This window comes from Anolis carolinensis, chromosome 1, assembly GCF_035594765.1.
Source record: "Anolis carolinensis isolate JA03-04 chromosome 1, rAnoCar3.1.pri, whole genome shotgun sequence".
NCBI classification, from domain to species: Eukaryota; Metazoa; Chordata; class Lepidosauria; order Squamata; family Dactyloidae; genus Anolis; species Anolis carolinensis.
Window position 1 is genome coordinate 62,515,323 of NC_085841.1, and position 25,405 is coordinate 62,540,727.

At 38.9% G+C, this 25,405-nt stretch overlaps 1 protein-coding gene across 1 annotated transcript in view; it reads right to left on the reverse strand.

The window, feature by feature from the left end:
* disc1 (DISC1 scaffold protein) overlaps window positions 1-25,405 on the reverse strand; it is a 199,347-nt gene that overhangs the window by 22,916 nt on the left and 151,026 nt on the right. Inside the window, exon 11 of the mRNA XM_008124945.3 lies at window positions 17,128-17,398. Within this exon, the coding sequence (XP_008123152.2) occupies window positions 17,128-17,398 (271 nt within the window). The remainder of the gene's footprint in view (window positions 1-17,127; window positions 17,399-25,405) is intronic.

Here is a 25,405-nt window from a genome sequence, read left to right on the forward strand (position 1 = left end):
CCCTACGAACCTGCACGATCTCTTCGTTCGTCGGGGGAGGCCCTCCTCTTGCTCCCACCTCTGTCACAAGCGCGGCTGGTGGGGACGAGAGAGAGGGCCTTCTCCGTGGTGGCCCCCCGGCTCTGGAACTCGCTCCCCAGGGAAATCAGGCAAGCCCCCACCCTGGTAGCATTCCGAAAGAGCTTGAAAACCTGGCTCTTTACTCAGGCCTTTAGTTAAAGATTGCTCATCCCCATAGCAATCTGTATCTGTGATCGTTCCTGTACCATTCCTTGATAAAGACACAGGGTCTATTCCCATCCCAATTTGCACTTCCAAGAATTTGCAGCACTTTATCAGTCACCTCATGTTTACAATATTTATATGGTGCACCTTACCCAGTCTACTTTTACAACCTCTCCATTTTAATCCATGTTTTTATTAGCTCTTGTCATTTGTTTTTACTGGCTAATGTTTAAATTTTTATAATTGTGCATGTTTTTTTGTCTATTGTTGTGTTTTATATTGCTATTGTTTTTATTCGGGCTTGGCCCCATGTAAGCCGCCCTGAGTCCCCTTTGGGGAGATAGAGGCGGGGTATAAAAATAAAGTTATTATTATTATTATTATTATTATTATTATTATTATTATTATTATTATTATTATTATTATCCCTGTCTTCCCTGTCTTCTTCAGACTTAAAACATATTTTGTTTTGCAAAAAATACAGCTTGATTTATCAAACACAATCATCTCATAATGCTGAAAAGTCTGTGTACTTGCTGGTTCATTTTGCTAGGTAAACTGTGTGAGAGAAAATGCATTTTTCCCCCACCATTCACAGGAACACACAATAAGTAGATTTTAATATTGTTATCGGGCTTCAGTTGATTTTGTTCAGAGATGCCTTGTTCCCACACCAGGAGAAAGGCAACATATAAACGAAATAAATAAGATAACATCATGAACAATGCATATTTGCAACGTCAAAAAGCTTTTTGACAAAGTCTCTCCCTGAAGAGTAAACATAAAAGAGAACAGACCTGTAATTGGATGATTTCTAAGTAACAAAAAAGGGCAAGGGGCGGGAAACAATGGCCATCCCATGAGGAAGATATGTTAGTATCACTGCACCCCAGGTTCTTTTAAATTATTATTATATATGAGCTACAGTTCAAGATCGAAAGCTTTTGGAAAATATTTTCCCAGTGTATATTGTATATGTGACAGCCTGTTAAGATGCCTGCTAACTTATGGGGACCCCATGAATTGCATAGAGTTTTCCTAGATAAGGAATACTCAGAAGTTGTTTTATCAGTGCTTTCCTCTTAAATATAGTCTACAGGATTTGGTATTCATTAACAGTCTCCCACTCAAATACTAACCACTTGGGTGCCTTTGCGGTATTAAGACCCCTTCAGTATTAGCAGTGAAAAAACTACCATTATCATAATGATTTTATTTAAATTGATAGTTTGGAATCAGATATAGTTGATAATTCTGTCACTTCAGGGTACAGGATTCATACTAGGCTTTTTGGGATCTACTACCAGTCATATGAAAGCTTCCTCAGATGCTGATCCGCACTGTAGATTAGAACTTGTGTCTCCTTGTGGAGAGAAATGGCTGGGTATAAATAAACATCATCATCATCACCTTTGAAAGCTCCTCTATGCATTCAGCCCCAAAAACTAACAGAAACACCAGCTTCTTGGAATACCATATTGTTGCCATGTCTCTTTTTTTTCGTGTCATGAGCGTCTTAAGAAACTGCAATGTCTCTGAAAGGGTACTATGGTATATAGCTGGAGAAATCACAGAGAAAAGACCTACCAAAATTATTTTCACCTGCAAATAAAAATTACAATGTCTGAACCTTCTTAATTTGAAAAAGACATGTAAAGACTTCACAGAACATGTCAGTTCATAATGTCTTGGGTCCCATTCTACTTCAGTGTACGTTTCCACAGCAATTAAAAAGCTCCTATTCTTGGAGAGAAAAGGAGAGTTCTTCATGCCCTATTACTTTATGTATGTGCATGAGTGATCTTTGATGAGACCAGAGCATGGGAAAGAGATATTAATCTTATGTAATACCAGTGCAGAAAACTCAGTTTCAGTCAGGATTGTTCCTCCCTATAAGGCAATTAGGCTTGAAATATGCCTCTCAGTGGCTTCCTTTCTTTAATCTGTAGTCAGTCATAAGGGCGAATTAAAGAAGACTCTAGCAGCATATGAATTAACTGAGCTATGACTATTCTTGCGGCAATGATTAAGTCATATCTTGCTAAGAGAAGAGCTCAGGAAATAAGACACTTCCTCTGGATAAGCTTTGGACATTTGTAGATGCTCACAAGAAGGTATCTATTGGAGATGGCCTTACTCTCCCACCCTGCTTGCTCAGAACTGTCAGTTCAGAGCCTTATGTGCTTCAGTCTGACAGCATGGTTTGATCTGTGATGAAGGTGACGTGATTGATCCCTCCTGTGAGCATCTGTGAGCATCGCAGATGGGTACTAGCCCGTTGGATGGATTTGACATGTTTGTTTTGGAGACCATATGGTGCCTCCCCTGTTACTCTGCTGATCCCATGCTCCCTTGGCAACTGACAGTGGCTGATGGCTGGACACCATCCGTGAACAGGTCTCATTCTTTTCTGAAAACAGGTGTTTCCATTATCTTGGTGCTCATGGGACTGTAGTGCCTACTCCCTTGTGCTTCAGCACAGTTCATGAGCATGCTTGTCTTCACAAGAGCGAGGCGTGCTTTTTGCTCCTCTTCCATTTATTTCCTGATTTCACTGAACTACCGTTATCTCAAAAATGTTACTGCTTTTAATATATCACCATACTCCAGTAGGGAAAAAGGTGAGTTTCTGTCCTGACAGTAACCTAAAATTTGTACTGGTCACCAAGGAAAAGTTATTGTGCATTAATGCTCCTGTCAGTACACAATTCCAGAGACCCTGTGAATAGAATATAATGCATATGGGTAAGCTAGAAATGCAGTATAAGGCTTTGGACAATTGGGAATTTGGGTAAGAAGAAGTATTTAGACAGCAGGAAGGATTCATTTATACTGAAGACCTATTTCAACAAGAAAATGAATAAATATGTTTACATTTGCCTTGCTCTGGTCCAATAACAGATTTATAGCATACAATGGAACTTTTCTGTAATAAAATAATTTCACGAGGCCTATAAACAACCATAGCAAATAAATATAATTTTGGATATTTTCAAGTATAGTTAAATAATTTATCTTGATGTAGCAAGAGAAATGTATGGTACAATGGATATAAAATGCCACACCTATGCACTCTTCAACTTCAAATCAATGTCAATCAGCCATAGGGCAATCTTTGAGCTGGTGCATCTAATGTCACACAAAATCTGTATTATCTTTACATTAATTACCTAATAATCCAAATCAGTCAACAAAATGTGTTTCACTTATTTAAATAAAATATGTTTTTACTTCAGACCTTTTTTCAAGTCTGTTTTTCTTAGCCAATTTTGATGCTTCCGAAACACTTATTCCAAATTAATATCAATGTCAACAAGACATTGCTGGAATAAACAATGATAGAACTATGGCTACAGTTTACACAAATCTGACCTGTTTATGAAAACTCCTTATATTAAAAATAGACATCAAATTACTCAAAAGAGGGACATTATGTGCCCAACTATATTTCATGAGAATGCAACAAAACTAATTAAGAAATGCCAACATAAATCATTTTAACAGTATTACTACTGAGATGGGAAAGGGGAATCTTCCACATATGGTACTTGGTCATTCTCTGTGTTTTTAAAGTGATAATTCCAGCAGCAATATTGGCACCAAACTGGACTTGATGGTGATGGGAAATAACAAGGGCACGTGTTTTGACTCAATAATTGTGGTGTCACCTGCATACTTACCCTGACCATCTTGGCATCAAAATGAGGTTGGTGCAATCTGGCGTGTTTATATATTATTTCTTAAAGTTGAGGTGATGTTACTTATCTTCTTCTATTTTAAGAGGACAACACATGGTTCTCCACATGGGGATAATGTACTGGGAGGCTGCAGTATTTGTTGCTGTGATTCTCAGCATTTTTCAAACATCCATGTGATGTTTCTGCTGTCTTGTTCTGGCAATCCTAGGTACCAGATGCAATATTTTACACCTTGAGTGAGTTTATTTTTATTTCTACTTAACCACAGTAGGAATGCAAAATTCCAGTGAAGCTCTCCAATTACCAAGTGGTCCATGCTTATTACAGCAAAGCTGGGGAACCTAAAGGTCTCCTGGCCTGAACCGAGCTCCTGCAATCAAAGAAGGCTGTAAGTGCCCCATCTTTGTTTCAAAGTGTGTACATTATGACAAGAGACAGTATGGTGTAACGATTTGAGCAGAGTAGCAGTTTAATATAGATCCTCACTTAGTCATGGAAACCACCTGGGTGACTCTTGGGTGATCCCAAGGGCAAGCTACATTCTCTCAACCTCAGAGAAAGACAAAGGCAAAACAACCTCTGAAAAATGTTTGCCAAGAAACCCCCAAGATGGGGTTGTCATAAGTCAGAAACAATTTAAAGAAAGCCTTCAATGACAAATGTAAAGACACACAACAAAAATTTTATGTTTGGACTTTCTGATAGAATATGTTATAAACAACATAAATGGTCTCTTTTTCAACATTCACAGTTGGACAACACATTGTTTACAATGTTGCATTAGTATGCTCCAGAACTCACCATCAGAATTGATGGTACAAAAAAGATTAGAGAATGAACGGGCAAAGAAACAGAACAAAGACCTTGGTTCGGATATTTTCCCAACTTGCTTTTATTAATGTGCTTAACGTTTTGCTAATATGCTTGCTCAACAAATGTTTATACTAGACTTAATTTTAAAGGACTTTCCTTGGTTCCTATATTTAACGTACACAGCAGATATGAACCAAGAAATCCTCACCACAAATTTCAAATACACTTGAAAATTCCTAGGGAGAACAAGTGATGAAGGTAGCATTTTTAATATAACTGTGAAATAACAGAGCATTTGGCTTCTTGGGGGCTCACAGATCACTGGACATAAGCCAAATGTCTGTTCACCAAATCCCTTTACAATACAGGATTATGGGTGCTGAAATCATATTTAGATACTGACCTTCACTGATGCTCAATGCTGACATTTAAGAAAGCAATAAATGCTGAGTCTCAACACAATTATGTTATGTCCTATAAATATAAAATTTAATTAAACTAAAAAAGAAGAACATGGATTCCTTAAATGCTTTGCCCTTTCTGTCCAGTGCAACAAGTCACTGGACGAAGTGCTATTTTAATCTATGGGAATGTGATGTAGTCTGCTGACAAAAGCACTACAGCTAATAACCACTAAATACTACAAGAGAGCACTACCGTTTTCTCTGCAGGGTGGAATGAAAGTCAAGTCAAAATCTTCACAGACTTCAGACTTGTTGGATCCACTTCTTTTTTCAAAGGATGAAAATGCATTTCCTACCATGAAATAGATTCTCCCCTGCACATCTGGCTGGAGTTTCTTTTGCACCTCCTTCACTTACTTAAGTTGCAAGATTTGTTTTTGCTAAAATACATGTTAGAGTGGTAGAAATGAAATACTGTGGTAAGAAGTCATATTAAAGGGTAATCTGAAAAGATCCCACCAGTGATGTCAGACACAGGACAAGGGCAATCAGACAATCTAAAAAGGACAATCTAAGAAAACAACAAAGATACTCCGAGCAGGTGAAGATTTGGAAGCCACAATGATAAAACCTTTGGATGGGCATAATCGTTTGTAATTGTTATCTCAATGTTTAAATTATATAGGTAAATCTCAGCAAAGTTTTTTTCCCTGTATTTTCCACTATTTTTTATGAGATTCATACAATGTTTCCCATTTTCCCCATGAACCCTAGCACTACTAAAACCTTTTTATTCCTACATTCCAGGTGGGTTTATTTTTATTCCAGTACTTTTTTTGAAATAAAATGGATCAATTATTAGACGGTGTGTTTCTACTGAATTTACTTCTGTTATACTGAATCTTTGGAGATACCTTACATCTTTGACACCATCAGCACAGGAGTTGGAATACCTATAAGACTTTTACCACATTTGGTTGATGACCTAGACTGTTCTACTCTAATCCTGTGTTTTACTCAGTTGGAGTCTTGAGTAAACCCTTCCAGGATTGCAGAGAGACTGAGTCTGGTTGGCTCTAATCCGTGTTTAATCTAATTGAAGTCCACAGGAAATTCTTCCAGGACTGCAGAGACTTACATCTAATTGTTTGGTTTAATATATTTAGAAAGATATTTTTTTGATTTTTAATCCCATATGATTTCAGAGGATTTGGCATTGATTTAGTTTACGTGAAATGTATATGGTGCTCTAATATACATATTGTGTATATCATATGTTTTGAACCATTATTGCTCTCTATACATTTTGGCACATTGACTCATACTACTTGGCAACATCTTCAGTGGGTGCTTCAGCTATGACTTTTACTGGGCAGAGATAACATAGCCACAGTAATTCATGCATCCCTGATTAGACTACAGTCAGCCCTCTGTATCAATGGATTCTATATCCATGGATACAATCTTCCACAGCTTGAAAATATGCCTCTCCCACCCCCACCTCCCAAAAAATATGCAAAAAGCAAACATTGTTTTTGTCATTTTATATAATGGATTACTCCACTTTATATAATTAAACTTAAGCATTCTTGGATTTGTGGTTGGGGGTCTTGAACCAAACCACAGCAGATACCAATGGCCCAATGTACTGTAATGCACTTTACAGGGGTTGCCTTTGAAGATAACTCAGAAACTGCAGCTAATGCAGTGACTAAACTGCAGACTGAAATGTCATATAGACATTTATATAATGCCAATCTTAAAAGAACCGTAATGGCTGCCATTATGCGTCCACTCTTAATTCAAGATATAGGGAGTGTCTTTCCCTATATGTGTCTGCCAAAGGACTGAATTCTGCTTGAATAGTCTTTCAAAGTGAGGTTAATACAGTGCGAAGTGGCAGCCTATCTGTTCGTGGCATCTCAGTTGGAGTATGTCCTCCCTTAATAAAGTTTAATATGTTTATCATTTATTTGAGTTAGTCAAAGGCTTTCATGGCCAGAATCACAGGATTGTTGTGTGTTTTCCAGGCTGTATGGCCATGTTCCAGAAACATTATCACCTGACATTTTGCCCACATCTATGGCAGGCATCCTCAGAAGTTGTGAGGTATACCTCACAACCTCTAAGGATGCCTGCCATAGATGTGGATGAAACGTCAGGAGATAAGGCTTCTGGAACATGGCCATACAGCCTGGAAAACACACAACAACCCTATTTGAGTTAGTTATAGTCCTACATAGGGAGCCCCCGGTGGTACAATGGGTTAAATCCTTGTGCCAGCAGGACTGCTGACTGAAAGACCCACGGTTCGAATCCAGGGAGTGAAGTGAGCTCCCGTTTGTCAGCTCCAGCTTCCCATGCGAGGACATGAGAGAAGCCTCCTACGGGATGGCAAAACATCCGGGCGTCTCCTGGGCAAAGTCCTTGCAGATGGCCAATTCTCTCACACCAGAAGCGACTTGCAGTTTCTCAAGTCCCTCCTGACACAAAAAAAGTCCTACATTGATTTGACATATTTTCATCCATTTGCTTATATACGTCTCTGAGATATTTTCAGATAGGGCAATAAATAAATAAATACACAAATAAATAGTAACACACTTCATAGAAACATGCTTTCAATTTGAATCTAAACAAGCTCAAACCCAGTCTCAATGGTATGTTTTCCCCTTCCTCATCCTATAGCACATTAGCTTTGTGGTTAGACATTCAGTATCTTGGGCATTTTGCCCAAAACCTTTGCTGTAAACAAGAGCCTGGAGTGAAACACTGAGCTGCAGCAGACTTCCGGTAGTGGCAAGATGGCGGTTGCAGCAGAACGCTGAAGCTCTCTCCCTTGAGCCAGCGTTTTGACCTTCTCATTCACTCGGTAGAGCAGTGGCTCCCCCCCAAACTGCCAGACGGAGGTAGAGGGGTGCGAAACCGAAGACCCTGTGCCTGTTATCAGGAAATGGTGACAGCCGGGGTAGGTGGGCAGAGTGAGAAGAAGGTACCCTTTCATCTGATAGGGGCAGAACGCCGCCACTATTTTAAATACAAGAAATAAGGGAAGAAAATCGCAAAGAAAAAGTGAGGCTGCTCTGCGTCCAATGGGATACCTGACTGGGAAAGAACGGGAAGGAACCAAAACCCCCAGAGTGGTCTAGACTCTATAAGTTACAAGCTCCGGAGGAGTAACAGAGGACACAGGTTGTTTGGCGATTGGAGAACCAGTGGAAACGAGAGAGGACGGCGGAGGCAGTAGCAGCAGCTCCGGGGGAGACTTGGTGGCCGCGGGGCTGAATAGGGAGAACAGTGGAGGAGATCTGGAGTGAGAGCTGCATGATCTGAATGAGATGCGGAGGGAACCCAACCACGCGTCAAGGAGATAAGAGGCAGAAGGGCTCACCTGAAGGCAGTAAAGAACTGGGAAAGCAAGCTTCGCCACATCGGGGAGAAGGAGGAGGAGAGAGAAGCGAACAAGCAGGGAGCGGAAGACGAAGCGCCGCCGCCGCCCCGTGTGAGCGTGCATGCGTGCGTCAGGAGTGCGTCAGGCGTGCGGCAGTGCGTGCGGCAGTGCGTGCGGCAGTGCATGCGTCAGGACGGCGGCGTGCGTGGGGGCGCGCACGCGAGCGGTGGAGAACGGTGGCGGAGGCAAGAACGAAGCGAGCGGCGCGGGTGGGGTAGGACTAGAATAACAATACAATAATGCATCATCTTAACATCTGAAGAACAATTAAATAACTCTAAATAACTGAAAAAAGGACGCAGAAAAAGGACGCGGAGTATTCCGGATTGGAAAAGGGATAAAGGGGAAGAGGAGTGGGGGAAAAAAAAAAAAAAAAAAAAAAAAGAAGAAGAGGAGATTTACGAGGGAAAAGTGAAGGACAAGAGGCTGTATATTGTGAAGAAGTGAGGAAGCAAGGAAGGCATGAGGGACGGGTAATCTAGTGTCCAACTGTATTGTAGGTCTACATGTAGTGTCTTGTATAGTGCTGTATGTACTAGATACCTCATTCATAAGGATTGTTCAACTGTTCCAAAGGTGAAATCTGTAAGTCAAGGTTCAGAGGGCCGGATGAAGATGTCATACTGGGAAGAGGAAAGGGTGTAGAAGAGTAGAAGATTCCCTCTCGTTTAGTTCTGTTCATTAAGATTTATACATTTTGATTTTGACTTGAAAGGAGGGGAAAGGAGGTATTTGCAGTGCAAGGATGAGTGCAGCAAAGAATAAAATGGATAAAGATAAGGAGAAAGAAAAAAGAGGGGTCGGGAGGAAAGACTCACTCACTGACGACTACAGTATTAAAGATGTTATGTTTGAGATCTTAAAATTACAAACAGAGGTAATTAAAATTCAGGAAAAACAGGATATACAATTTAATAGAGTCAAGGAAGAAATGATGAATATGAGGAAAGAAATAAAGGAAGAGATACAAATTTTAGTAAAAGAGGAAATCAATAAATTGAGGGAGGAATTAGAAACAACAAAACAAGAGGGATTGGTGAGAGCGAAGGAAAATATAGTGATCCATAATAATTACACAGAAATGAAGAATGAAATGAAAACAATCGAGAAAGAGATAAAGGCAGTTAAAAACCAACAGGAAAGTATTGAAATAAAAGAAAAAGAATCGCAATTAAGATTGCGAAATGTGCAGGAATCTGAAAGTGAAAACATCAGAGAAATATGTATTGAAATAATAGCAGAGATGATTAAAAAAACAAAGGAAGAAACAGACGATGAAATAGAGAGGGCGTATAGGGTGTATTCCAACTATTCTAAAAAATTCAACACACCTAGGGATATTGTGGTTCACTTTAACAAGAAGAGGGTTAGAGATGAAATCCTGTCATATAATTCAAAGAGACCCACATTGTATAAAGGGGAAAAAATAGCAATTTTAAAGGAATTTCCAATTTCGGTACTGGAGAGAAGACGAAAATATTATTTTTTAACCGATGAATTGAGAAAAAGGAGTATCAAGTTTAGATGGGACAGAATAGAGGGTCTGATGTTAACGTGGGAAGGGCATAGAAAATGGATAACAAGTGAAAAAAATGCAAAGATTTTTTATGAGAAATATTTGAATAAAGACGGAAAAGAGGACAGGAAAGAGGAATACCAAGGCAAAGGAAAGAGTGAGGAGGAGCAGAGAAGCGACTGGTCCCAGAGTGATAGGGAGGAAACTGGGAGACAAAAAAAAAGAATTAGAGAAAAATCACCGGAAGACTTGATTGACTTAATAACTCTAAATAGGGAAGTAAAGGATAAAGGAGAGGAAATTATTAAAGATGATGATGGCACAAAGAATTAAAATTTATTCAAACAACGTGAATGGTTTTAACTCACCGAATAAAAGAAAGAAAATTTGGCACCATATCAAAAAAGGAAAATACGATATCATTTGTCTTCAAGAAACTCACATATCACACAAACATGTGGCACATTTAACACAAAACAGCCTGGGGAGAACATATTACGCTTCGGGTCCCGAAAAAAAAAGAGGAGTGGTGACATACGTAAACAATAAGATACTATCAAAAATTGCCTTCAAAGATCAAGAAGGCAGAATATTAGGCATCATGATAGAAATTGGGGGCAGAAGAACATTAATATGCAATATATATGCTCCAAACGGCTGCAAAACAAACTTCGCAAACAATCTACAACAAAAGATTCTAGAGCACGAATATGAGGACTTAATTCTGTTAGGAGACTTTAACGGTGTCTTAGATACTAAATTAGATAAGTCAAGTACAAAAGGGATCACCAAGAAGAAAGATAGCGGAAAGCTGCCATCGAGATTTATACAATTAAAGATGGTGCTAGGATTACAGGACATTTGGAGACAGAGAAATTGTAGTGAGAGGGACTACACGTTCCTTTCACATAGACACTCCACCTGGTCTCGGATTGATATGATCTGGGGGACAAAAGTGATAACCTCTCTAGTAAACTCTATAAAGATTTTACCAAGGCTGCACTCTGACCATGCGCCTATGGAAATGATAATAGAAGATAAAAGGAACATTAAGAAAGAGTACAGATGGAGATTAAACGAGTTGTTATTAAAAGACATATCAGAGCAAAATAGATATAGGGGGTTGCTGGCTGAATATTTTCAATTAAATAGGGAGGAGGATACCAACATAGCTACCATCTGGGACGCAAGTAAAGCGTTTATCAGAGGACAGTTCATTCAGCATAATATCAGAAAGAATAGAGACAAAAGACTAAAACAGAAAGAACTGGAGGAGGCAGCTGCTAGGCTAGAAGATAAGCTAAAGAGTAATCCGAAAGATAAAGAAACAGCCTTTAAACTAGAAACTCTGAAGAAACAGCTAGATAACCAACAATTGGAAGAGATAGGGAAAAAAATGATCTATGTAAGACAACAAAACTTTGAAAACGCGAATAAAGTAGGAAAGTGGCTGGCATGGAAAATGAATAAAAAAAAACAATCACATTGTATCAATAAGATTCAAGAGGATAACAACATATATTTCGAACGGAAAGAAATAGAAAAACAATTTATCAAATATTACAGGAACCTATACACAGAGGACAAAATCCCGAAAGAGAAGGTTACACAATACCTAGGAACGCAAAATATTAAGAAAATTACAGAAAACCAACGAGAACGATTAAATAAGAAAATAGACATAGAAGAAATAGTGAGAGCAATTCAAAGATTACCCAATAATAAAGCCCCCGGGCCGGATGGTCTATCAACTATTTACTATAAAGTATTTCAGGACATTCTAAGCAAACCGCTACAAAAGGTAATGAACAATATTTTGGAAGGGGAAAAGATTCCACAATCCTGGGAAAACGCCAACATAGTTCTAATACCAAAAAAAAATACAGATAATGTTAGAGTTGCGAACTTCAGACCGATCTCCCTGTTAAATGTAGATTATAAAATATTTACGAGTATAATGGCGGAAAGATTAAAAAATGTCTTAGCAGAAAGAATTCATGAAGATCAATGTGGTTTCCTGCCCGGAAGACACCAAAGAGACAACATTAGAATAATAATGAATGCAATCAAGTATTACGAAAAAAACAGACAAAGAGAAATGGCATTTTTATTTTTAGACGCCGAGAAGGCATTCGACAGCGTTAATTGGTTTTGCATATTAGAGATTCTCTCTGAGATGGATATAGGATTTTACTTTAAAAACGCAATAAAAAAGATTTACTCAAAACAGAGTGCCAGGATTATAATAAACGGGGAACTATCAGACACGCTAGAAATAAAGAAAGGAACAAGACAGGGGTGCCCTCTCTCCCCATTACTATTCATCTTAACATCAGAAATTCTACTGGATGCAATCAGGAAAAACAAAGATCTGAAAGGGTTGAGAACCAAGAACATCATTTTCAAAACACGTGCCTATGCAGATGATATTGTATGTTTGATTGAAGAACCAACAAATCAGATTAAGCTATGGCTGGAGACAATTGAAAAATTTGGGGAAATAGCCGGGATAAAGATAAACAGAGAGAAGACCAAAATATTGACTAAGAATATATCACAAGCACAGAGGGAAGAATTACAAAAGAAAACGGGGATAGAGGTAGTTAAAAAGGTTAAATATCTAGGGATTGAATTAACAGCTAGCAATACCCAACTGCAGAAAAATAACTACGATAAAAAATGGAGAGAAGTGAAAAAGAAAATGGAAAGATGGGATGCATTAAATCTCTCACTATTAGGAAAAATAGCCGCCATAAAAATGAAGGTTTTAGCCGAAGCGCTATTCCTATTTCAAAATTTACCCATTCTGAGAAATAAAAAAACGCTTAGTGACTGGCAGAAAGAGATCAACAAATTTATATGGGGCAGAAAACGTGCAAGGATAAAATTTCAGTACATGAAGGATGACATCAGGAGAGGGGGAATGGGAGTTCCTGACCTCCAGATATACTATGATGCAGCGGTACTAGAATGGGTTAAGGAATGGGCTGTCCTGCGGAAGACCAGGATTTTAGCATTAGAAGGCCAGGACCTGAATAAGGGATGGCACGCTTATCTATGGAAAAGAAAAGGTTTCAAAGAAAAAAACTTCAACAACCACTATATTAGAAAAGCATTATTAACAACTTGGGAGAGATACAAGCATAAATTTTACAGGAAGACTCCATTATGGCTTTCCCCGTTAGAATCAGAACATATGAGGGAGATCCCTAGGGAAAGATGGCTAACATACAAACACTTAGTACGAGAAGACAATCATGGAATAAGTATAAAACCATATGAGGAGGTTAAACAATTAGAGCCATCTATAACCTGGCTAAATTACTGGCAGATCAATGAATGCTTTAAAATTGATAACCAAATAGGATTTGAGAAAAATGACACAACCTGGGATAAAGTTTTAAAGCTTGAAAAGAAAGTGATTAAAGTGTTATATCAACAGCTTTTGATCTGGGAAACAGAAGAGGTTTATGTTAAGGACAATATGATCGCATGGGCGAGGGAATTCGGACACACTATAAATTTCGAAGACTGGGAAAAATGTTGGCAAAAGAAACTAAAATACACATACTCAACAGCTATAAAGGAAAGTTGGTATAAAATTTTTTTTAGGTGGTATATTACGCCAGTAAAACTTGCAAAATTTAACAAGGGAAAGAGGGGGGAAGAGTGCTGGAAATGCAGGAAAGAAAAGGGAGATCTATTCCACATGTGGTGGGGATGTAAGAAGATCAAAAGGTTCTGGAGGAAAATTAAGAAAGAGATGGAGATTATACTACAAATAAAATTCACATTAAAACCGGAATATCTGCTACTAGGGTTAACCGACTTTCACATGGACTCAAACAATGAAAAATTGTTCATATATATGATAAGTGCAGCCAGAATTGTGATAGCGAAAAGTTGGAAAACGACGGAAATTCCATCGCTAGAGCTATGGACATTGAAACTAATGGACATACAAAATATGGACAATTTAACGCAGATAATCTCGCAAAAATATCACACAAGGACAAAAACGAACTGGAATAATTTAAGTAGATATTTAAAAGAAAAATGGAACTTGGAAATATAGGGAAAAAGGTGTTTATGTGAAGACATTCTGGGGAGCTAAGAAAATTTGGGTCGGGAAAGTGAGGAAAAAAAAAAGTCATAATACACAGGGCAGTGGATCTGGAAGGTCATTCAGGAAGGAAGGAAGGTGGGGGGGATTCGGGTTGGGTTTGTTGGGCTCTTTATTCGTCTGGTTTTTCTTTTTTTCTTTTCTTTTTTTCTTTTTTTTTTTGTTCTTTTTCTCTCTGTCTTTTCTATACAAACGTTTCCTTCCACTTTTATTGTATCACGAAAATTATAAATAAAATGCTTAAAAAAAAAAAAACACTGAGCTGCAGCAGAAGGAACTGAGCTCAGAGATGCACGGCTTTTGGCACACACCACCCAAGTCAATTTCCCCCCAAGTTACAGCATCAGATTCAAGGGGGAAACTCTTTCTTCCCCAATCTGGCTTTGGTAGTACAGGAGGACATCCACTGGGTAAAAAGTGAATTTTTAAACTTTACAGCTAAGTAACTAATCAGCAACGCTTCACCAAAACAATAAAGATTACAATAGAAATGGCATACAACAATTAAAAAATAGCTCCCTCCTCAATTCCCCTAAATGGCCAAAAATGGTGGCAAGAAGTGGCCCAAGATCACTTGAGGTGTGTGCCTGATTATATAGATGAGGGCCATAAGAAATCTACGTGGAAAACTGCCCCCAAGTTTCACACAGTTGCCCATACCTAGTATAAAAATAACTAACAGTTATTGCCATATTGGAAAAGGAACAAAGTTATCTCTCAATGATTGATATTCTGTTGTGATTATACTTTTATTATGACAAATAGAATTATTGGAATATAATTCATCTTTTATTGCTAGTTACTTCCAAACTTTGGATGCCACTAGACCAGTTTACAGATCTGGCATTTGTACTTATAGCAATTCTATGGAGTGGTTCATTATTTTACATTTTTGAGTGTAAAATTTGTCACCTTTCATAGATTTGTAGATTTTTATATTCAGAGAGAATTGCATCTCATAGATTTTCCGCTCTGCCCAAAGTTTCAAAGAAAGCAAATATTCATATTTAAAATAGCAACAAAAGATCAACTGCATATAATCATGGTTTATGAAATCATTTCCCCATGATCTGTTTCAGAACTCAATTATGATTGGATCAAAATGCACTCACAGACATTTCTTGGAATGCATTTCTAGGGAATGATGGCAGTGAGGATAATTCAAAGCATCCTGCCTGCATTCAGTATGCATTCAGTCAGAAAAAAACCGGGATGCATACTGATAGAAACAGATTATTTCCTAATGTGATGAGGTCCTAATATTTTCATCATTTTTGCCTTTGGTTATGGACAGATCTTGTTCTTGTTCACAGAAAGCTTCCAGGCAAGGTGCTTTTCAAGTATTCCCTCTACAGCACTAACAGATATTTAGCCCCATCTTTCATGTTTGCTCTCCCTTTGCTGACTTACAGGGCCAATTTTCTGAACTTTTCCGTCTGTTTGAAAGCCATTCTCCTTCAGCTGCCAACTCTGCCACTGCCATGACGCAGAATGTTTCTAAGTGCCAAAAGGGATCTCATGGAATGACTGAATGACTGGGGTTAGCATTTAGGGCTCACCCTGAGCTGGTGTAGCCTGCTAGATGTGATTAAAATTGTTCCTATGGCAAAGAGTCAGAGTTCAGGCCATCCATCCATGCATCTAAGCAATTGGAAAACATAAATGGGGCCTGGTCATTGACATTTTCTGCAGATTTCCTAGCTATATCGTTTCAGATATGCACACAAACAAATAGCTACAGAGACTGAAAATTATGCTGCTTCTAATATAGGACCACATGCATCAGAAATAATTATTTTCTTTCCAGATCCATCCTGGACTTTTAATTAGGCTTACATGCCCTTAGAACACTTGTTCCATGTTTAGGATCAAGACATCAAGCAATATTATTACTCTCTCCATTTTTCTAGGTTCAAGAGAATGGCAGGCAGAATCAAAAGCCAGAACAAGCCACAAAAGATTAAAATATCCTCTGCGCGATGAACAACTTGTGCATCCAAATGCTTTGTTTGCTGAAAGGTTGAAATTAGCATTTACCATTTAATTCTGAACTACATTTATTAAACAGGTCATATTCAAAGTATTTTTGTGACATGCCTTCCAGTAAAATCTAAATCAGTAGTTAATGCACAATTAAACACGATTAGACAATCTTGAGTTCATCTGTATTAACCCTGTATAAAATTGAATTAATCAATTTAATTTCTATGAATAAGATTTTTTTTACATTAAATCTCAGACTCACTTCATAAACCATTCTTGTAATGATCCTCCCTAATTTGCCCCCTCCAGATTGGCTGTGAGCTGACAACTTTCCAATGCCATAAACAAATAACACTCTAATGTACCACATGGGTATCTAAGTCAAATGCATTTCTCAAATGCACAACTATCCATCCCTGCAACTAAAACCACGATCATATAGTTCTACTGAACATTCAGCCAATGTTTTACTTCTGTTATATTTCAAGTTTCCCCAAACACCTGCCAGTACCAGGGTTTGAATCATTGCTCAGCCACAGAAATCCACTGGCTGATCTTTGGCAAATCATACTTTTCAGTGTTGGAGGAAGGCAATAGTAAATCTTCTTTGAATCAATCTTGTAAGAAAACCCTAAGGTTGCCACAAGTTATGAGTTGACAAAAAGGCACATAGCAACAACAAGCACTGTCCTGTGTTCATGGACAACTTGTTAGTTGTGACATGTACAGTGAGTAATTTCTTTGTATCAATTTGTATATGTGTGACGCAGATGTCTTTGGTCTTTCCTCTAATTCCAATAGTAAATTTCACCCTACCAGGGCTGATAACCTTTGAGCCCAAGCAGTACTTTCTGCAAAAGAAAGACATCAGTGGAAAAGGAAAATAAAGCAAAACAAAACAAAAGCCTTGATACCTCTTCCAGTTCCCAGTGTCTCCTTCTGTGTTTGTTTTGGATAACAGAGCACTGGGGAGCACTCTGCTTGGAGTCCTGAACTGGAAAGTGTTTTGCTTGTTCCTGCTTGGTACTTAAAGAAGCGAAGGCAGCATCCTCCACTTCATCTGTTTGGTTCTCTTCTCCCTCAGAAACACAACCACCACTTTCTTTCAGTTGAAAGCCTTGGATCAACAGCTGACAGGCCTCTATGTCAACTTCCCACAGTCTTTCAAGAAGCTGGCTCTCACAGCTGAAATAAAGCCAAAAGAAAGCAAAATCACAGTTTAGAGAGGCAAGAGTTCACATTCTATGTAATGCTTTAGACCTCTTTCCTTGTTATTTTAAAATGGAAAAATGGTAGTTCTCATATAAAATTCAAGAGATCCTTCTCCAAAATAGTTAATGAATTATTACTTCCTGAATTATATTTAACATTTGATGCTATTGTCTCCTGCTTGTTGGGTTACCAAGAACAAATTATACAGCTATTTTTGCAGACTCTATGTCTTCTTCATTCACCATTGTCAGGACTAATTTCTTCCTGACCACAGAATTACCATGAGTCAATCAATGCCTTATGACTTTGGATGAGTACAAAAAATTCCACAGAATCATGGGTCAGGCCCTCCTTGTAAGAAGCTCTATATTAGTAGTTCTCAACATGGGGTCCCAGAAATCCCATCCAGTTTACCAGCTGTTAAGATTTCTGGGAGTTGAAGGCAAAAAACATCTGGGTACCCCATGTTGAGAACCACTGCGCTATATACACATGTTAGTTCCTCTGTGCATGTTGCTTACCTGTAACTTTGGTTCTTTGAATGGCCATCTAGTGTCTCTCACACAAATGGTTTTTTAAACCTATGGAGAGACCTCTTTGGAATGTTCTAGAGCTGAGTAGTTTGGTGGGGACCCCACCAGTTGCACATCCTAGCCCACTAAGCTCCTTACTTACTACTTAGGTGATCCCTCATAGTTTGAGGATGATGGGCCTCCAGATGCAGTGTTTTGGCGGTGGATGCGTAGGTGGCTGTGGAGACCTATTCTTGACCCACATGTTCTTCCACAGTGAAGACATCGGCTTCCAGATGGAAGGCGGTCCCGGTCAGGGTTGGCTTGACGAATCTTCCTCTTGGCATGTTTCTCCCTTAAGCCCTCCATTTGTGCCTCTTCGAATTCTGCAGCACTGTTGGTAATAGTTAGCCTCCAGTTAGAGCGCTCAAAGGCCAGGGCTTCCCAGTTCTCGGTGTCTATGCCACAGTTTTTAAGGTTGGCTTTGAGCCCATCGTTAAATCTCTTTTCCTGTCCACCAACATGACGTTTCTCATTCTTGAGTTGGGAGTATAGCAATTGCTTTGGGAGACGGTGATCAGGCATTCGGACAATGTGGCCAGTCCAGCGGAGTTGATGGCTTAGGAGCATTACTTCAATGCTGGTGGTCTTTACTTCTTCCAGCATGCTGACATGTGTTTGCCTGTCTTCCCAAGAGACCTGCAGGATTTTTCAGAGGCAACGCTGATGGAAACGCTCTAGGATTTGAGTGTGATGTCTGTAGACCGTCCACATTTCACAGGTGTAGAGCAGGGTTGGGAGGACAATAGCTTTATAAACAAACACCTTGGTATCCCTACAGATGTCCCAATCCTCAAACACTCTCAGCTTCATTTGGAAAAATGCTGCACTCGCAGAGCTCAGGCGGTGTTGTATTTCAGTGTCAATGTTGACTTTTGTGGAGAGGTGGCTGCCAAGGTAGCAAAAATGGTCAACGTTTTCTAATGTTACACCATTACGCTGTATTCCTGGCATTGCAGAGAGATTGGGTGATGCCTGCTGGAAGAGCACTTTGTTTTTTTTGATGTTCATTGAGAGGCCAAGCTTCTCATATGCTTCTGCAAAGGTGTTTAGAGTTGCTTGTAGATCTTCTGAATGCGCACAGACTACATTGTCATCATCATATTGGAGTTCTATAACAGTTGTTGTTGTGACCTTGGCTTTGGCTTTCAGTCTGCTAAGGTTAAATAGCTTGCCATCTGTCTGATAGATGATTTCCAGTCCGGTGGGAAGCTTACCATCAACAAGATGAAATATCATAGCGATTAAGATGGAAAATAAGGTTGGGGCAATAACACATCCCTGTTTGACACCTGATTCCACCTTAAATGGGTCACTTTGGGAGCCATTGCTGTCCAAAACTGTTGCCATCATGCCATCGTGAAGGAGCCACAGGATGTTCACAAATTTGTCAGGGCACTTGATGTTTCGGAGAATGGTCCAGAGAGCACTGTGATTCACTGTGTTGAATACCTTTGCAAGGTCAATGAATGCCAAGTACAGAGGTTGGTTTTGTTCCCTGCATTTTTCTTGGAGCTGTTGTGCAGTGAAGATCATGTCCACTGTTCCTCTGGAAGGGCGAAAGCCATTCTGGGATTCTGGAAGTGTCTTCTGAGACAGGTAGAAGGCAGTTTGCAAAGATTCTTGAAAGGATTTTCCCAGCTGAGGTTAGAAAGGAGATACCTCAATAGTTTCCATAGTCTGTTCTATCTCCTTTTTTGAAAAGGGTGATGACAGTGGCATCCTTGAAGTCTGCTGGGATTTTCTCAGTCATCCACACTTTTTCAATGAGCTGGTGGAGTTGTGTCAGCTCAGGTCCACCCTCTTTAAAATTTCAGCAGGGATCCCATCAGATCTGCTGGCTTTGTTATTTTTTTGTTGGCTGACGGTGCTGACTTCCTCCAGACTAGGCAGCACTGCAAGGATATCCCTGGTTTGTTGTTGTTGTAAGCTACTATTCCCTCAATGCTGAAGGCTGTTGAAAAGAACCCAGAGGGTCTTAGGCCTCTTCACATTTCATTCACAGCTGAATGAAATCCCACATTATCTGCTTTGAACTGGGATATATGGCAATGTGTACTCAGATATCCTCATTTAAAGCAGATATTGCGGGATTTTCTGCCTTGATATTCTGGGTTATATGGCTGTGTGGAAGGGCCCTTAGAAAGAGGGCATATATAATCACTCAAAGAACCACAGTTATAGGTATGTGACCTGTTCTTCTTTGTGGTCTTTCTGCCTTACATAATGGGTGACTGTGAAACTTACTGCAGGATAATAAGCCAGGTTATTGTATAATTGAATAAATGGAAGAAAGAACAGCCCGACCAATAATGGCATCTGTTCTCACCCTGCTCTTCAATCTCTCATGTTTCATGAATACTAAAAGTGGAGACAGTGTGGCAGCTTTACGCAGTCCAGGCAGCAGAGTCCTCATATGCATCACTGCTGAAGAAGCCGAAGCCCACTGGGCATAGTTTGCTTTGCCAGGATAGCCAGTAGTATGAGACCTGGTGATCCCTCTTATAGCCACGATAACAGATACAAAGTTGATTGGTTGTGAAAGGAAGCTGTACAACGTTTGTAGCAGGCTAATGTGCCACATGCATCCAGCTATTCAAACAGTGTTGCAAATTGGGGGCGAAATGTAGGCAAAACTCTGTTCTAATTAAGATGAAATTAGGAAACTAATTTTGGCAAAAATGAAAATCAGGGCATAGCACTAATTGGTCATCATTGAAGACTAAAATGAGTTAATCATACTTAAGAGCCACCAACTTCATTGCACAATATGCTGAAGTCATTGAGGCCAAGAATATGACTTTCAAAATCATGAATGTTGAAACAAAAAACTTGAAATGGTCCACCCATCAGTTGTGAGAAGATCAGTGAATGATCACAGAGATGCTGGGGGAAAGACAGGCAGATATAGATGGGAAATCCCCTTCATTGCCTTCTTTATAACAGGATCAGAGAAGAAGGCAGCAGTTAATTGATTAAATGTTTGATTAGCCACAATGTCAGCAATGTAAAATTTCAGAGATGAAAATGATAAGCCTTGTTCTTTGGGATTTATCAAGAAATGCAGGGCAGTGAAAGTATTTTCCACAGAACATTTAGAACAAGAGGCAGCAAATGCATTGAAGCATCTCTGTTTTTATGAATAAGATCTATTATTAGAATCCTTAAAAGAAACTTGCAAGACAGCTGCCAATCTAAGAGAATTTATTCTCCAAGCTAATAAGCTTGGAGAATAAATATGTTGAGATGTCATATCTGACTGTTGGCAGAGAGAATGACAGGAATAGATACACTGGCATCCGAACCAGGTAAGGAGGAAGGCATCTCTCACTCACTCTTTGACTCCTACCATAGAACAGAATAGGCTGCAATCCTTGTTGATTGTCGCAGCACACAGATCAACCTGGGAAATTATTGTTATTATTATTCCACTTTAACTTGACTGAGACATAAAGTAGGGTTATTGAGATGAATGCCCCAAATGACAGTTATCGTCAAAAACACTCATTGATAACAGGACCACTTATCAGTATGAAACTGATTGAGTGTGTCTGCCAAAATATTGTTTGTACTAGCTAAATGAACAACAATGAGATGACTACCTCTCACCAGCTTCAACAACATTTCAACAATCAACAAAGCATTGGTGACAGCTAATAATGCCAAAACATTGATGAGATGCACCCCTTTACAATTCATCCAGTGACCTTGAGTGGAACACAAAGATTCTGGCAGGTCAAATGGCATTCCAGTGTGGAGATTGTGAAGACTTATCTACCACACCTGACAGTGAAGGATAGATGAGGACGTGTTCTTTCTTCAGAACAGTAGATTAAAGTGCCTGATGAACCAATATTGAAGAGGCTAAAACTGAAATAGGTAACCACTGTTGTCACTGACATTAGGCCTAGAAGCTTTTGAATAGTGACAATTGCAGGTGTGTTAGAAGACAGTGAACCTTAATACAGAGGGCTTTGGCCCTGTTGAGTGGAAGGAAAATATTTCTTACCACTGAATCCAACATTATTCCAATTAAATCTATTATCCTTGCTCCAAAATAGACATTTGGTGTTGACACTGAGACTGAGAATCATGAAGAGGAGAAAAAAGCCTTTGTATAACTTGTTACCAGAAATCAGTCATCCAAGTAAAAGGAGATTTGTATTCCTTACATCCTGAGGAAAGTGTCATGTATTTGGTAGAGACACAACCTCTGAGGATGCCTGCCATAGATGTGGGTGAAACATCAGGAGAGAATGCTTCTGGAACATGGCCATACAATCCAGAAAATTCACAGCAACTCTTGGTGCTGCTGAGACACCAAGTACAGTAGAGTCTCACTTATCCAAGCTAAACGGGCTGGCAGAAGCTTGGATAAGCGAATATCTTGGATAATAAGGAGGGATTAAGGAAAAGCCTATTAAACATCAAATTAGGTTATGATTTTACAAATTAAGCACCAAAACATCATGGTTTACAACAAATTTGACAGAAAAAGCAGTTCAATACGCAGTAATGTTATGTTGTAATTACTGTATTTATGAATTTAGCACCAAAATATCATGATATATTGAAAACGTTGATTACAAAAATGGCTTGGATAATCCAGAAACTTGGATAAGCGAGGCTTAGATAAGTGAGTCTCTATTGTAAGTGGATTTCAGATTTGTAAAGTCCATTTCCAATTGCTAGATGGAGAACCTTGCAATATTTTCTTAATATTGAGTTTCTCAACCAAATCGCATATAAATATAACTGGGTCACCAAGAAAATAGCAACAGGTCACAATGTCTGGGATGTGCATGAATGAATATATTAGAATGTAGTTAAAAACCATTGTAATGTTTCATTATTCACTACAGTGTTCCCACACTTATCACTGGGGTTAGGTTCCAGGATCACCCACAATAAGTGAAAATCCGCGAAGTAGGGACGCTATATTTATTTTAATATTTATACATTATTTTAGTAGTTATACACTATTTTAAGTCTTTATCAACCAATTATCAACCTCCTCCTCCTGTTGCCACTTGGGCTCCTTTTCTCTCCCTTTGGCTTCTCCTTCCTCCCTTCCTTAGGCTGTAAAATGTTTTTTTTTCTATTATTTATAATAGACTTTTAGAGTTTATTGAAAAACCGCGAAACAGTGAATCCGTGAAAAGTGAACCACAAAGTAGTGAGGGAACATTGTATTTAAACCTGGTATGAAAATGAGTTTTCTGAATTGTTGACTGAATATTTGTTGCAAAGAAATGGGAACACACATGAGCATATAAGCAGTCTATATTCTAGTCAGTTATTTATCCATATTGAAATGGTTGAAGGCAATCCATTAATAAAGGTAAAGGTTTTCCCCTGACATTAAGTCCAGTCGTGTCCAACTCTGGGGGTTGGTGCTCATCTCCATATCTAAGCCGAAGAGCCAGCGTTGTCTGTAGACACCTTCAAGGTCATGTGGCTGGCATGACTGCACTGAGTGCTGTTACCTTCCCACCGGAGTGGTACCTATTGATCTACTCATTGCTAGGTTGGCAGAAGCTGGGGCTAACAGCAGGAGCTCACCCCACTCCCTGGATTCAAACCGCCAACCCTTCGGTCAGCAAATTCAGCAGCTCAGTGGTTTAACCCGATGCACCACTGGGGGCTCTGTACCATTGCTGTAAAAAAATGCATGCAATTTACTGTAGAGTGTACTTTACTCATCTCATCTATATTACTCTCATCTATATTTGAGGACAGAAAGGTTTCTTTTTACATTTGCAGAGGGTAGGGAGACAGTATGTGTGGACCAGCTACAACTCTTTATACAAAATGAAACATATGTTGATGTCATGAATAACATCAACATATAATTATATTTTATTGTTAGTTAATATATAATATATAATCAATACATTTTTGGTTGATTAAGATCTGTAGTGGTTGATAGCTGACATAATTTTGTATATCATTACTCTTTGCTTTGAAATGTACTTATTTTACTACGGATGTTAGAAGCAATCAACAAATAATGATACCACTGAAAAAGACAAAAATTTATGCAATGGTCAGGCCCCAGGGATACTATGCCAGACCGCCAGTCCCCAATAATTTGTACTAGTTTCCTTCCCCACATTGACTCTGCTCAGGGGTGGGTTTTGCTTTCAAATTTGCAAAACAAATAAAGACTGTATCTAGAATCAGGTTTCCCAGGATAGGTTGGCCTGAGAAGAGTGGGATGAAGCTTGGGACATAGTTGTGTGCATATTTTGATGAGTTGATAAATGGTTTTTATAATGAATGTCTCTGTAAGTCACCTTCTGTTACTCAAATTGTACATTGTTGGTTGACATGCTTATCACATTAGTTGATGAAGTTAATTTACAAAAACAGGTGTTTCTGATGGGTATAAGGAGGGAGAAATTGGGAGGAAAGAAATTCATGCAGTTAATGGGCAAGTGAACTATATGTAGAAAATTTTGTCATAACATATAAAGTTAGATTTGTTGTGATATGATTGTTCATGCTCTTTCTATTATATGATTTATTACTCAAAGCAAAATACTTCCCAAAGCATTTGTTTCTCATCCAATATATATTAGACATTAAATATCTCCCTGCCACAAAAAGAAGAAAAACCCTGAAATTATTTTTGAATTAAAGGTGGTGCATTAAATGCTTTTGTTGTGCTTCTTGATTAGATCTAAATTATACAATGCACATTCATCTTAAAAATGCTTTATTTGTCAGAACATTGTCAGAACATTTAATTGGATTCTTTTATCATCTCATAATAAGCTTTGTGATATCAATGTATATGAAGGGAGACATACATAAATGGTGGCAGAAAAGTAGAGAGTAATAGGAAAAATAGATTAACCTAGGTCAATCTTTCATATAATGAGATTAGTTTCCATAGTCAAACAATCTGCACAGTACTATTGTTATAAATGTATTTCATAGCTGCTGCACAATTAACTATTATTTTTTCAAAGTTATGTTCTGAATAGCTGGAACACACTGTATACATGGTAAAGAGAACACGAACACAGTTACTTGCCTGTATCTTTCGGATTCAGGGTTGGTGTGAATATATTTGAGTGGAGCCTCAGCTTGCATCATGCCCACGGTTGTTTTTATGGCCCTTAGCCTCTCCATATCCCACACTGCATTTCTGACCAAGGGCGCTTCCAGACAGGCATTTAAAAAATGCAAATGTTCCTGGGGCCTGTCCACATACACCCCAGAAAGCCCGTTCTTTCTGGGGTGGGTGTCCAGATGTTGTCCTGGAACTTTCCGGGAGAACATCTGACACTGCCACACCACCCCAAAAGCCCCCCAAATCCCTTTGAAAAGTAAGAAAAAACTTACTTGGCCTCCATTGGTTTTCCTGCAGCTCTCCTGGTGCATAGCAATGACGCGCCAGGAC